Source organism: Parathielavia appendiculata (genome assembly GCF_033297405.1).
Source record: "Parathielavia appendiculata strain CBS 731.68 unplaced genomic scaffold N657scaffold_4, whole genome shotgun sequence".
Taxonomy (NCBI): Eukaryota; Fungi; Ascomycota; class Sordariomycetes; order Sordariales; family Chaetomiaceae; genus Parathielavia; species Parathielavia appendiculata.
In genome coordinates, this window is record NW_026944223.1 from 883,894 (window position 1) to 896,756 (window position 12,863).

General features: G+C 56.4%; 6 protein-coding genes across 6 annotated transcripts; 4 read left to right on the top strand and 2 right to left on the bottom strand.

Moving 5' to 3' along the window:
• Nucleotides 1-96: 96 nt before the first annotated feature.
• On the top strand, nt 97-1,705 carry N657DRAFT_643786 (uncharacterized protein). Its single transcript, XM_062792620.1, has 3 exons — nt 97-467; nt 520-592; nt 647-1,705. The coding sequence occupies exons 1-3, from the start codon at nt 420-422 to the stop codon at nt 1,516-1,518; spliced, it is 993 nt and encodes a 330-aa protein (XP_062648766.1). The 5' UTR covers nt 97-419; the 3' UTR covers nt 1,519-1,705.
• A 1,428-nt stretch (nt 1,706-3,133) lies between these two features.
• N657DRAFT_655141 (DEAD-domain-containing protein) lies at nt 3,134-5,325 on the top strand (the record flags this gene model as incomplete). The annotated part of the gene is made up of 6 exons (XM_062794569.1): nt 3,134-3,468; nt 3,519-3,712; nt 3,767-4,210; nt 4,263-4,754; nt 4,809-5,069; nt 5,267-5,325. 6 exons carry the CDS (start codon nt 3,134-3,136, stop codon nt 5,323-5,325), a joined length of 1,785 nt encoding a protein of 594 aa, XP_062648767.1.
• A 355-nt stretch (nt 5,326-5,680) lies between these two features.
• On the bottom strand, nt 5,681-7,408 carry N657DRAFT_632920 (uncharacterized protein; the record flags this gene model as incomplete). Its single annotated transcript, XM_062791180.1, has 1 exon — nt 5,681-7,408. The coding sequence occupies one exon, from the start codon at nt 7,406-7,408 to the stop codon at nt 5,681-5,683; it is 1,728 nt and encodes a 575-aa protein (XP_062648768.1).
• Nucleotides 7,409-7,544: 136 nt separating this feature from the next.
• Nucleotides 7,545-8,269, top strand: N657DRAFT_345925 (uncharacterized protein). The gene is made up of 2 exons (XM_062786917.1): nt 7,545-7,695; nt 7,770-8,269. The coding sequence occupies exons 1-2, from the start codon at nt 7,681-7,683 to the stop codon at nt 8,184-8,186; spliced, it is 432 nt and encodes a 143-aa protein (XP_062648769.1). The 5' UTR covers nt 7,545-7,680; the 3' UTR covers nt 8,187-8,269.
• An 86-nt stretch (nt 8,270-8,355) lies between these two features.
• Nucleotides 8,356-9,327, top strand: N657DRAFT_632921 (uncharacterized protein; the record flags this gene model as incomplete). Its single annotated transcript, XM_062791181.1, has 2 exons — nt 8,356-8,401; nt 8,462-9,327. 2 exons carry the CDS (start codon nt 8,356-8,358, stop codon nt 9,325-9,327), a joined length of 912 nt encoding a protein of 303 aa, XP_062648770.1.
• A 1,440-nt stretch (nt 9,328-10,767) lies between these two features.
• N657DRAFT_679791 (uncharacterized protein) lies at nt 10,768-11,457 on the bottom strand (the record flags this gene model as incomplete). Its single annotated transcript, XM_062796215.1, has 1 exon — nt 10,768-11,457. One exon carries the CDS (start codon nt 11,455-11,457, stop codon nt 10,768-10,770), a length of 690 nt encoding a protein of 229 aa, XP_062648771.1.
• Nucleotides 11,458-12,863: the final 1,406 nt, after the last annotated feature.

Here is a 12,863-nt window from a genome sequence, read left to right on the forward strand (position 1 = left end):
ACCCAGTGAAGATTGGGAACTGGCCCGTTTAAATGCCCAGTTGAAAAGGCTGTCTAACCTAATCAAGCTATTGCTCGACTTGGAGCTCTGTGCCATTTTCCCTTTACCTCCACTCTTCTTTTGTCTCTTCGGTCATCTGTGTTTCTGCCTTTGCAATCCTGCTGTTTATACCCTTGGCCCGAACACTCAAGCAGTGGAGGTCCTTTTGGATCCGTCCCAATACTCGCGAGCAACAATGAGCAGTTCTGACCTGATAGTCAGAGCGACATTGTATTAATATCACTACGGTGGGGCCTATATTGCCATGTCACCCCGCCAAAATTTCAAGTCGCAGTCAGCCATTCTTGTCACCGAGACCTCCTTCGGTCAAGCTAAGCCAGTCACGTAGTCGACAATTCCTGGCTGTTCATGAATCAACAATGGGCTCTAGTACAAAAAAGAAGAAGGAAAAGAAGAAGGACTTCCAGGTGTGCACCGCCCCACCGCACATGTCAAAGCTGCTCACTGACCCATTCTTAGAAAGCAAAGCTGAAGGTCGGAAAGGCCAAGGCCAAGGCCGCCAATTTCACCGACACAAGTTTCAAGTCCAAATGTGCGCTTGCCCGTGATCAATCTGGATGGATGGGCAATTGCTGACATTGGACAGCAATTGTCGTCAACCAGCAGACTCTTGTCACAGACGGCTCAGATCCAGTCGAGCAGTTCAAGCAGAATCTGTCGCTGGCCATCAATGCAAAGTCCGACAATCAACGACGTGATGCGCTGGCCTACATCACCAACCAGCTTTCGGCCACCCCCCCAAATGACCCCGTCGGGACTTCAGGAGTTCTGACAAAGCTACTGCCCCTCCTATCAAATAGTTCGGCATTGGTGCGCACCCAGCTCCTCAAGCTGTTCAGGGTCTTGCCGCCAGCAGAGGTGGGGCCCAATGTCGAAAAGATCCTCATGTACATCCGGGGTGGCATGACACACCTGTCAAACGACATCCGCAACGACACTCTCAACATCCTGGAGTGGCTCCTCGAGGTTGCCGGCGACGAAGTCGTGTCCTGTCCCGGGGGTTGGCTGAAGACGCTGAACAGCTTCAGCTCCATGCTGGGCTGGAATCCAAGTGTTGGATCTGCCACGAGCAGCAAGGGCTGGACATTAGCGCCGAAGGCGACGCTCGGGTCCAAGAAGGGTCCTGAAGCACAGGCGAGGCAGATCCAGGTCCTGGCAAAATTCCTGCAGACAGGATTTCGGGCAGAGGCGCCACTCCCCCATAACCCGATGGCATATTGGGACAACATCTACCGTCTTCCGGAGACGCCTAATCCTTTTGCATATCTGAATCTCTTTGGAACACCAAGAGACGAGGATAGCGAGATGTATCCCGACCGCATCTCGCGACAGCGCATTTTTGATGCGAAATGGAGACCTGCCATCTCCGCCGGCATGGAAAGCGCGAAAAAGGAGGGCGGTACCGTCGGTAGGGCCGCTGCCACATTGGATAGGGCATTGAGCGTCGGACTTGAGTGAGCCGAAACTGGGCAAACTGTTTTGACATTCACGGCGTCGGCGTATGGCTGGCTAATGAAATTCGGGTACAGTGGTCACAATATTTCATTGTATGTTTTGCCTTTCCTTTGAGAACCCACAAGCTAGGCATAGGGCCTGTTTCAAGTATAGACGTGAACAAAGCCTCAGAGCATCGGCTACTTTCACCAAAAACAGTGGTGCTGACCCGTCAGCCTCGCTGTCTATCAGGATGTGAGCTGGTGCTAAGATGGACACCCCATATCTGATGTGACTATACCTTTGATCGCTGTGGTATGAGGGTTCTCAGAACTGTCTTCTTTGCTTGCTGCCACTTTAAGCAATTGCACACAGTAGGTCCTTGAATGGGGCTCGTTGACATTGTGTTGACGACCCCTACTCCTCCCCTTTTTCTCGCCCCACTCAAACACAACATTGCAGCTAATTCACATAGACAGCATGTCCGCAACATCTGCCACTCTTCGTTCTCTACTTTCATGATACAGGAACTCAAACCATCCGGCCTTTGTTTTCGATATCGTCAAACTCGTCACTTTGCCAGTCTTCACCAGTCTGTCCCTCACCAGACCCACACTTCGACAAACACCACCACCATCACCATCATCAGTGACCTTCGGCCTCAGGAACCACGTGAGAGCCGTGTCAGAGACCCGCGCGCCTGTCCGGGGAATACTACTACGAGAGGCCGTGATAGATGCTGTGAATTTTGATTCACGCTGGTTTTGGAATGGAGGAAGGAAAATTCGCTGTCTGGGCTGATTTGGAGGGTTCCTTCCCTCCCAAGGCTATGGATTCACCCTCTGCCACTTCCTTCCTCCCACATTCTACTCTCCTTCAACACAACTCTCGCCACCTCTACGTGGTATCCCGGCTTCGTGCAGCTGCTTGCGACTCACAGTAAGTACTCAATCTATTCCTCTTCCCACCCTTCTTTTCTTCAAGGTTCCTCGCGGTCGTCATTACTTCATTCCGTCGAGCAAGTTCGAGGCCTTGGCTCCTGCTTTTCCTTCATATACTACGCGTCACCACTCCTCTTCCTTCTCCTCCTCTTCCTTCTCCTCCTCTTCCTCCACAAAGTCGGCAAGTCTTCAACCCGTTTCCATCCCTCATCCTTCATCTTTTCGTCCACCACTTCATTCCCGCCCGTTTGCCTTCGGCTGGTCGATCATTTCTTCCTGAAAGCGATTCACCAGTCGTTCAAGGTTCGTCAAGTTCCTAACGTTTACGATTCGCGATCAACTGTGTCTCCCTCGAACACTATCCCGCTCTCAAATAGTGCACACCGATTTGTTTTCCGCTTTCTCGTTTCCTCTTCCCCTGCTTCTGTTTTCCTTTCTCCCCAACATTTGTTTTATGCATTCCCGAGTTGCCGAAGTCTCCTCGACTCTCGCGGATTTCTTTTCCAGCTTCACTCCTCGTGAGGTGGTACTTCCTCCCCTACTTTCTGTCTGCATTTGCAGAACTTATTTCTCGGTGCTTCACGTTCGGACACCGCTCATCAATCGCTTTTCTTCGTTTACTTTTGACCGATTTTCGGTGAACACCGACTAACCATCAATTTTGCGCTTCGCAGAGAAAGAACAGCATCGGTTTCACCATGGCGGATAACGGATGGGGTCCCACCCCTCACGAGGAGGCCGTCTCGGCTCAGGCCGCGGGCGCCTTCGACACTGCGGACATGCAGAATGCACTGCCTGCCAACGGCGGCAACGATGACACCGACAAGAAGGCAGACACCGGTCGTTGGGTGGAGGCCACGCCTTACGACTACTCTGCGTATTGCACCAACGAGGGCCATGAATGGGAGGGCAACGCTCGGGTCTACGAGTGGGATGGCGAAGAGGGCGACATTGGTCCCGAATTTCCGGCTCTCGAGATTGAGCTTTTCGGCGACCCGGCCAAGCGGGTGAGCGCGGGCATCGATTTCAGCAAGTAAGCAAATCGCCCATCTGTTTCTGATTGTCGTCTAACTGGAGGATCAGGATCGCCTCGATTGAGTTGTACCAGGAGGGCCCTGTTCGTGTTGACCCGATCGCTTCCTTTAAGGATGCCGGGCTGCACCCTGCCATGCTGCGGAATGTCGAGCTTGCGGGCTACAGCGTGCCGACTCCTATCCAGCGTTACTGCCTGCCTGCCATTCACCTCGGTTATGATGTGATTGGCATTGCTCAGACCGGTAAGTAGATGGTATACTCTGGAACTGGATCCTCTTTCTCACCAGTTTCTGCAGGCTCGGGCAAGACTGCAGCGTTCTTGATTCCCATCCTGAACAAGCTGATGGGTAAAGCCAAGAAATGGGCCGCTCCCCGTCCGAACCCTGCCACCTTTCAAGAGGGCATCGACCGTGAATTGCGCGCTGAGCCGCTGGTCGTCATTGTCAGTCCCAATCGCGAGCTTGCGGTCCAGATTTTCAATGAAGCCCGCAAGTTCTGCTACCGGACGATGCTGCGCCCGTGTGTCGTCTACGGCGGCAATTCCACCAAGAAGGAGCAGAGGACCCAGCTGCAAAAGGGCTGCGATGTCTTGATCGGCACCCCCGGCCGTCTCGTCGACTTCCTGGACGACCCCAGCATTTTGACTCTCCGCCGTGTGCGCTACATGGTGATTGATGAGGCGGACGAGCTGCTGAACCAAGACTGGAAGGAGCAGCTCGACAAGATCATGTGTGGTGGTGGTGAGTTTCTCCCGCTGAATTCGGATCGATCCATGATCTAACTCATGAACAGAACAGGAGGAGGGCCACATCAAGTACATGCTCTTTTCGGCCACATTCCCAAAGCAAGCCCGGGACTTGGCCAAGACGCATCTCGCCGAGACGCACGTTCGACTGCGTGTTGGCCGCGCGGGCAGTTCGCACGAGAACATCAAGCAGAACATCATCTACGTCGATCCTTCGCTGAAGAAGCAGGCGTTGATTGACTTGTTGAACTCTTTGCCGGCCACCCGCACGATCATCTTCGTCAACTCGAGACGTGCGGCTGAGGAGGTGGATGACTACCTCTACAACCTGGGCTTACCTTGCACGTCCATCCACTCTGAGCGCAACCAGGTGGAGCGTGAGGCCTCCATGCGTGCTTTCCGTAGTGGAAAGTCGCCGATTCTCATCGCCACTGGCATTTCGTCTCGCGGCATCGACGTGCGCAATGTCATGCATGTCATCAACTACGATCTCCCTTCCATGGAGTACGGTGGGATTGAGGAGTACACTCACCGTATTGGTAAATTTGTATCACTGCCAGCAGTTTCCTGATCTCGATGGCTAACAATCTCAGGTCGGACGGGCCGCATTGGCCACCGTGGTCTGGCTTCGTCCTTTTATTCCGATCGAGATGAGCCGATCGCGTCCGTTCTCACCCGCACTCTGCTAGAGACCAACCAGGAGATCCCGGATTTTCTTCAGCAGTATGTTCCCGAGGGCGCAACCCCGAGCAACCTCAAGTTCGAGGCCGATTCGGACTTTGAGGAAGAGGCCACCGGCACCGGCGCAGGTGGCGGCGGTTGGGGTGCAGGAGATGCTGACGCTGGCGGCTGGGGTGCTGGCGAGAAGGGCGGTGCAGACGGCTGGGGTGCCGGTACTGCTGAGCCTGAGGCGACCACGTCCGGTTGGTAAGCCACGCATCGCGCTCCTCTCGGCCTTTTCGGAGCAGCATCTTGTGGCTTTTATGGACGGAAATGGGCTATTGACTGGAATATATGGGTGAATTTTGCATGCAGCTTGGTTTGGAAGGAGATTCAGGAGTTCTTCAGAAGATCTTGGGCACTGATGACCGTGGCAAGATGAGTCGCTAGGGCGAGCAGCTTGCAGAGTAGCCAGAATACAGACCATCCATCCATTTTGTCCCTTCATGAGTGATTTGTCATTCATTCATGAATGTTGGCGTGACAAGAAGGTATCTGAATCCCACAACCCATTCCTTGTTCCCTGGCGGCAATCGCCATACGGGAAACAAGACCAGTGAGGCCCGGCAGCGAGCATGACTTTCGGACATTGAGCATCACAATCACGGTTCTACCATCCTCAGAAACGGACCCCTTGGGACGACGGGCAAGCGCAAGACAGATTTGCATTCCTCTGCATACCCAATGCTCAGAGGGGTTGCTATAAGACGTTTGGCGTCTTCAAGCGTTCAGAATCAAACGACTTTCAGTATTTGCTTGATGAAGGGGCGGAGGACAGACGCCAAGCCCTGAGCGGCAGAGCCTGGAGCTGCAACACCTTGGGCCGGATAAACAGGACGAAGGTGACGACGCCGATGAGCACGCAGAGAATGTTGACGATGTAGTAGCCGTCGCGCTGCATCTCGCAAACGCCGCCGCCCGCCAGACAGCGCTCCTTGTCGGCCTGCACGGCGCAGCTGAAGGGCGTCGTGATGGTGATGGCGGTTTTGGAGCTTTCGGAGGGGAAGCAGGTCGCGCTCGTGAAGGCGTCGACCATGCGCAGGACGAAGAAGCGCGGGAAGGTGCCGCCCAAGTTGCACACGGTTGCCAGGAGGGTCATGTAGGTGCCGCCGATGACGGGGTCGGCGATGCGCGCGTGGAAGGCGGCGACGGCGACGAACATGATGGTGTTGGTGAAGGTCGAGAAGACGTGCTGCGCGATGACGGCGAGCAGGTACCAGGTCGTCACGCCGCCGGCGGGGAAGATTGAGACGGTCAGCTGGGCGAGCACGGCGGCGGCCAGGCGGCCCGCGAAGCCCCAGCACCAGAGGCGCATCGGGGTGTATTCTTGCGACCATTTGCCTGCGTAGTAGCCCAGGCCGATCTCGAAGGGGAAGTCGATGAGCACGGTGAGCGCCATGTTCTCGGTGCCGAAGCCCTTGTCGAGGAGCTTGAGGCCTGTGACGGCGTCGTTGGCCTGGAAGCCAATCTTGGCGATGAGGTGGACCAGGATGATGGATTGGATGTTTCTGAGCTTGAGCACGCCCCACATGATCTTGTACACGTCCCAGATGCCGTCTTCGTTCTTGGTCTTTTCCTCGCGTTTGATGACGGCCAGGCCAATCGTCACGATGATGTAGGCCCAGCCCGCGAAGGTGAGGTAGCCTCCGAGGCTTATCAGGCCGTGGTCGAGCGGCTCGGTGCGGAACCAGCGGTTGGCGAAGTCCCTGGAGTGGAAAGCCAGGAAGACGGTGTAGGATAGGAACTGCCCGGCGGTGAGACCGACAGTTTGCGCCGTCGAGGCGTACGAGACGTTGCCCGGGGTAAGCAGCGTCAAGGCCCACCCGTCCACGGCGATGTCCTGCGTGGCGCACATGAGCACCAGGAAGAACCACCAGCCGGTGAAGCCCCAGACGGTCGGACCGCCGGGCTTCCCCATCGACTCCATCATGCCCTCGACCCTCGACCCCAGCCACAGCATGCCTATCCCGGAGAGCAGCTGGATCGGGAGGATCCAGCTCTTCCTTCGGCCGATCTTGGGGCTCCAGACCGCATCCACGATGGGGCTCCAGAAGAGCTTCAGAGAGTAGGGGTACGATGCGAGGCTGAAGATGCCGATCTCGCCGTATGACATGTGATTTTTCAAAAGGAACGGGACGGAGCCTGTCGCCAGACCGAGGGGGATGCCCTGGAGGAAATAGAGGAGGACCAGCAGGCCAAAGTTCCGCTGGTCTTTCTTTGGCAGGTCGAAGAAGCCATGGTGGTTGACGGTCGGCGTCTTGGGGACGGGGTCGTCGAGGGAAAAGGACTCGCGGGCCATGAGATTTGCGGTAGCACCCTCCGTGGTAGAGGTCTCGTGCGATATGTTGCGGCGCAGCAGCTCGACGTTGGTGTTCATCTTGGCAAGTTGACCGTTCGTTTTCGTCCCAGAGGCGCGCCCGAGGGAACCGTTCGGAGTGGTCGGCGATTTTGCGCGACGGGATTTGGTACCCATTAGGTGATAATGCGTTATGAATCAAAAGCGTCTGTACGAGATTTCACGTCAATGTCGGGCAGCTGGGTAGACGGCAAGGGGTCGATCGAGAGGGCCGGAGGCAATCGTCGACTTGAGAGAGCGGCTTGCGAGTGGTAGGTCGCTAAGTGAACAGGAGACTGGACTCGGACAAGAGGTATTAACGAGAGACAAGAAGACTCGGTGAAGGCTCTATTGAATGGCGTCTAAGAGAGTGAAGGTGGCCTTTCTCGGCAGGCTGCCGGACGTCAAGAATGCGGCCCGGGAAAATCCAACAGTCAGCGTCAGGGCCACGTCTCGTTAGTTGGAGCCGGCAACGTGGAGACAACCCCTGGAACCTTACAGTGGGCGAGTTATAACTTCAGCGCGTGCGAGGTGCGAGGTGCTACGGTGGCCTCTGCGCAAGTGGCGATTGGTCAGGGCGCCGCTGACTCGTTCACGACCGAGGTGCTTTGTGCCAGGTCCGGTGCCTGTCAATGTCAACTTAGCCGGGGAAGGCTATAGTGCAAGAACACGGGGTTTTGATACCTTATCTGATGCCATCTCTCCTCACCTCAGCTCAAGGTATACTATGGTGCTCTGGGCTTCATTGTGGATTGCCAGTGCTTCTTGGAACCTCTTGTTGGGTCAGGTTTGCCAGATCGGGCAACCCACAATGGAAGTGGCGGCCCGTCAAATCCTGCAAGCCGGGCGCCGCCAGAGCGTGGGGCGTGCGCCAAGCCGCAGAAGCACATGGCATGTACGGATGTACAGTACCTAAACAAGATATCAACTATGGTAGCGACTTGTCGGTGAGAGGATTCAAGTATCCCATCTCCATCAAGTCACTTGTCTGGGTGAAAGCATATACCCTATAGGTTTTGGTTTCTTATCACGGATCATCCACCACCACCGTTCAGCAAAGGAAGTCGACGCGTCAGTGTGTAATGATGGCATCGAGTCTCGATGATGAGATTGAGGCTCTACAAGCGAGGGGTATTATGACCCGGTCTTCCTGCGTCCTGCATATGAGACCGCGTGCTGACAATGCCACAGTATCTGCACTCAAGAAACAACTCAGCATCCACACTTCAACTCTCATCGCAGCCCGTTCAACGCGTCAACTCCTGGCCCAAGAGGACAACACCGCCATCGACGCATCACTCAAACAAAAACTCCTCACTCAGTCCGACCTTCAGCAAGCCCACAACCAACATTGTCTCTACCGCGCCTGCGCGACCCTCACCACCTTCCGCGCGCGCGACCCGGACCCGCACGCCGTCGACGGCGGCGCCATCCTAGGCTTGCGCATCGAGGTGACCAGCCGTGCCAAGTTCCTCCGCCCGTACTACGTCCTGATGAACAGGCCGTACGTGGGCGCCCGCCACCTGCGCGTGCACCGGCACACCCTCCCGCCCTGCATACCCCTCGCGGGGCTGGCGGCCAGGTATCTGCCCCCGCCGTCTGCATCGTCGTCATCGAGATCGGGAGGAGGAGGAGGAGGCGGTGATGGTGGCTCGAAGGATACTACCACACGGCAGGATCTGGCGAGGTTCGCCCGCGCTCTGAGGAGGGAGGTGGTGCGGTATCATCACCGGCTGGGCGTCGTGGCGGATCTGAGGAAGGCGGCTGGGTTGGGGAGGAAGAAGGATGTCGATGAAGGGGATGATGAGGGTGGGGTTGGGCAAGGATCCCGGCCGGTCCAGCTGGTGGATATCGCACCTGCCGATGCTGAGACCAAGCAGATTACTCTCGAGTGGGCCGACGGGCGCACTGGCCGGCTAGTCATGGGTGACGACGGCGAGATTGTCAAGCTGGTGGTGCTGGGCGAAAATGGCCGGGACCGAGAGGCCGGGAGGGATCTGCTTGGCGGGGCGGTGAGGGTCGAGGAGGTGGTGAAGCGCTTGGCTGCTATGGTCTGAGGTGCCAGCAGCTACACTACTCAGTCCCCATCCCGCCGTCCTCGATGACTTGCATTCTTCCAATTCCGCGTGCAGTTACGGTTAGCAGGGTTGTGGGTGGGTTTGTTTGGACAGGGACGCTGACAGGACGACCATCTTCTGAATTGCGGCACGCTCCCTGGCCCCGGTCACGCCTGCACACACGCTCAGCACTTAGCTCACCGTTCCAGAGTACGTTGCATCATCCAAATGCCACTTATCCAATTCGGTGATGTATGCTGGAACCGCAGCAGCCCAGCAGACGCACGGTCGGCCCGACGCAAACCACCTAATCGCCGCTAATCCTCCTGCCGTCCCGTACCTTGCGCGGACTCTTGCAATTGGCGCGGTCCGTACAGAGTTGGCAGACCGGAATGCTCGCCTCCGGCGGATGGGATCAAACAATGGCCCGCTGCGCAGTGTGTCGACCTCCGCCCGCCCTCGCGCAGTCTAGTCGGTCGCTCCATGACTTGGTTCTCGAGTTACTGCGTAGAGGGCCTGGGTACGCGAAACTCGCAGCATCCGCCAGGGCCCAACCCGACTTCTGCAGTCGTGTGTTCTTATGTACTCAACTACACGGCGCAGACCACTTCTGTCTATTCGCCTAGTCATCATGCCGTCTCCTCGGCTCGGTGACACAAGGCAAGACGACAGGGTTGGTATGGCTCGGCTCGGATTGCATGGTACTCTCTGGGGGTTATGCCTTCCCGTTCAGGTGTACGCGCTTGGGGTGTATGGCACTCTGAGAAAGCGCTGGTTCATCGAGAGCTAGGCAGTCTGAGAGTCTCCGAGCCGTCTTGCGGCCACTGGGAAAGGTTAGGTGCGGGTGGTTGAGACCTAGAGGTCAGCTGGCTATTATTCGCTACAAGCACAGACATGGTGTGGCGCAACTCCTTTCCGGCGCTGACCTCGCTGCGAGCCTGGAGGAGTCGGGGTCATGTTACCTGAATGGGGCGCTCCTCGATGCTGACTGGCAAATTCGTGTTTGGCGGAATCATACTTCTCCAAGGACGTTACGCTTTCAACATGGAAAACACTGAGCAGAAATCTGTAAAAGATTGGTATTGGGCCCGTAAAAGATTCACATTCTGCGGGACTCACGGGCTTTCGAGAAGAAATGTTTTGAGAAGTTGACGTTCGAAGAAGAGTCTACCTAGGGACACGATCTATCTTCATGCAGCGGTAGGAATGTGCAACCGGGCATTTCATAAGCATGGCACCCTCTCAGGAGAATCTCCTGAACTGGTTAACTCATCCTCGACACTCTCCCTTCCGCTTTGTCAAAACATCCTTCTTTCTTACCCTTCCACCATCCAACACACGAAACGTTCTTGTTCCAAAATAGCAAAATTCGTAACCACTATCTCCCAAATCCCTAGCTTTCACACACAGAGAGAAGAAGAAAAAGAGGCTGAAGTCGCTTCAGAGAAGCGCAGCAGCAACAGCAAGAGCAGCCAGGGCGCCGCCAGCGCGCTCAAGGGCATTGTGGGCGGCGCCGGCCGTGACGACCGCCTGGTCCGTCGTCGTCGTCCTGGTCGAAGGGGCAATGGTTCCAACGGACCTGGTCAGTGTCGGCAGGGTGGTGACGACGGGCGGCGGAGGTGGCGGAGAGAGAGTCGACAAGATTGAGCCGGCCGACGGCGGTGGCGGAGGAGGATGAGGATGAGACGAGGAGCTCGAGGTCTCTGTAGTCCAGGTTGACGAGGATGGAGGAGGCGGAGGCGAGGCCACGTAGGTTGAGCTGGGCGGCGTCACAGATGTAGAGGTGGAGGTGGGTGGTGCCACGGAGGTGGAGGTAGAGGTCGGCGGCGGCGGTGGAGGAGACGATGTGGTGGAAAAATCGGTGACAGGGCACACAGTGGTGACCGGGATGGTGACGGTCGTCAGGACGGTGCTGTGGGATGGGCAGTTGGTGTAGGCGGGAGGGCAGCTGATGATGGTTTGGATGCTGGTCGTCCACTGTGTCGTCGGACGGGGCGGTAAGCCCAGCCCAATTCCGAGCCCGACAGAAACCCCTAGCCCTAGCCCTAGTTCTCGCTTGCCCCCGTGGTCATCCCCGTGGGCGGCTGCGTGGGCAACCAAGGCCCCGAGAACAAAAGCGGTGGTCTTCATGGTGGATGCGGTTTTGGTGGGATTTGTAGCGAGTGACTGGAACGAGTGGATGGCACCTTGGGTACTGTAGATGGAAAGGCGGACGTGGGAGGGATCTGAGGGAGATGGCTCTCCTTATAGCTTCACACATCATGTTACCCTGGCCTCTGTCGGACGAGAGACCGATCCGCAGTACAGCCCTCGGGTCCATAGGCATCGCCTGGCTTCAGCCGGGCAGAGACGAGCTTAGGATACAGTATTGTGGTACTCTATCGGCAGGACATAGGACCCACGGACCGCGAAGGGATGCCATGAGAGTGTGCGGCAAGGGCTGCTGAAGGAGACGCACGGTCTTGCAATCAGGGTTGAAATTGAGCGGTAACTTCTGAGTCAACACGCCTTCAGGTCGGGACGTGTGAAGAGACATGCATCATGGTGTAACATCCAGCCTCAATGATCTTCTCCCGCGAATCTCAAAATCGAATTAAGCTTTCCAGGCGACCGTCCGCTGCTCCCTGCAAGGGCGCGGCGACCAGTCGGAAGAGACAGTCGGAAGTCAACCTACTCACCGCATCCCATGCCCTTGGGTGCGAAATCATCTACGGATTACTGTCCCTGCATTGGCTTCAGCGCGGCAAAAAAGTGGGTGGTGCCAGTGCTCTCTGGCCCTTGCATTCACCCGCAGCGTGGCGTGCGACACAGGGCCCCGACCCGTTGTTTCTTTTCGTCTCTCCCTGACTACGCCCGCCGAATCGGCTGCTTGAACCGGTTACGGAGTAGGTAAGGCGGTGATACAAGTTCATTACTTTTGTGCTCGACAGTGCCCGAGCGGGACGATCACAATGACCATCATCCTAAGAGATGATGCTGGACCAACTGTTCTCTTCCAAACTCCTGGGAGGCTGCCGTCTGATTTGGCCGGGCTGCGAAACGGCGCCGATTGTTTCTGTTGGAGACATTACGGGAGGATGCGGGAGTACGAGGTTCAATGATCTGGCTCATTGTGGAGGTTGTCGCGCTGAGATTTTGGCGCACCAGAGTCCACACATATCTCAATTGATGGTGATCGAAAGTGTGAGAAGGATCGGAAAGCCGTATCGCCCAGGTTCTCCGGCGGAGACAAAACCGCGCCGGAACCAGGGAGGCTAGGATGCCTGCCAAGCCCCGACGGCTCCAACGGACGTCACAGTCGTCACCTAACTGGATGCACCCCGTTCAGCTTGCGACACCATCTTCATGTTGACAGCTCAACACTGCAACTCTGGCCGATCTGGTCAACAACCCCATCTGCTTTCTGATCTCTCGTTTTTGCTTTTCTTCTATTTTACGATCAAATCATAAGTCTCCATATCACGTATTGTGCTGGTCGTGATCTGATCTCGGAGACATTTCGTTTGGACACGAAGCGCAGAAATTCTGTACAGATA

Excerpts from the sequence above, each read along its gene's own strand:
- N657DRAFT_643786 (XM_062792620.1), top strand. The coding sequence starts at position 420 with ATGGGCTCTAGTACAAAAAAGAAGAAGGAAAAGAAGAAGGACTTCCAG. Across the intron at positions 468-519 it reads AAAAGAAGAAGGACTTCCAG|AAAGCAAAGCTGAAGGTCGG; the intron begins GTGTGCACCGCC and ends ACCCATTCTTAG. Across the intron at positions 593-646 it reads CACAAGTTTCAAGTCCAAAT|CAATTGTCGTCAACCAGCAG; the intron begins GTGCGCTTGCCC and ends GACATTGGACAG.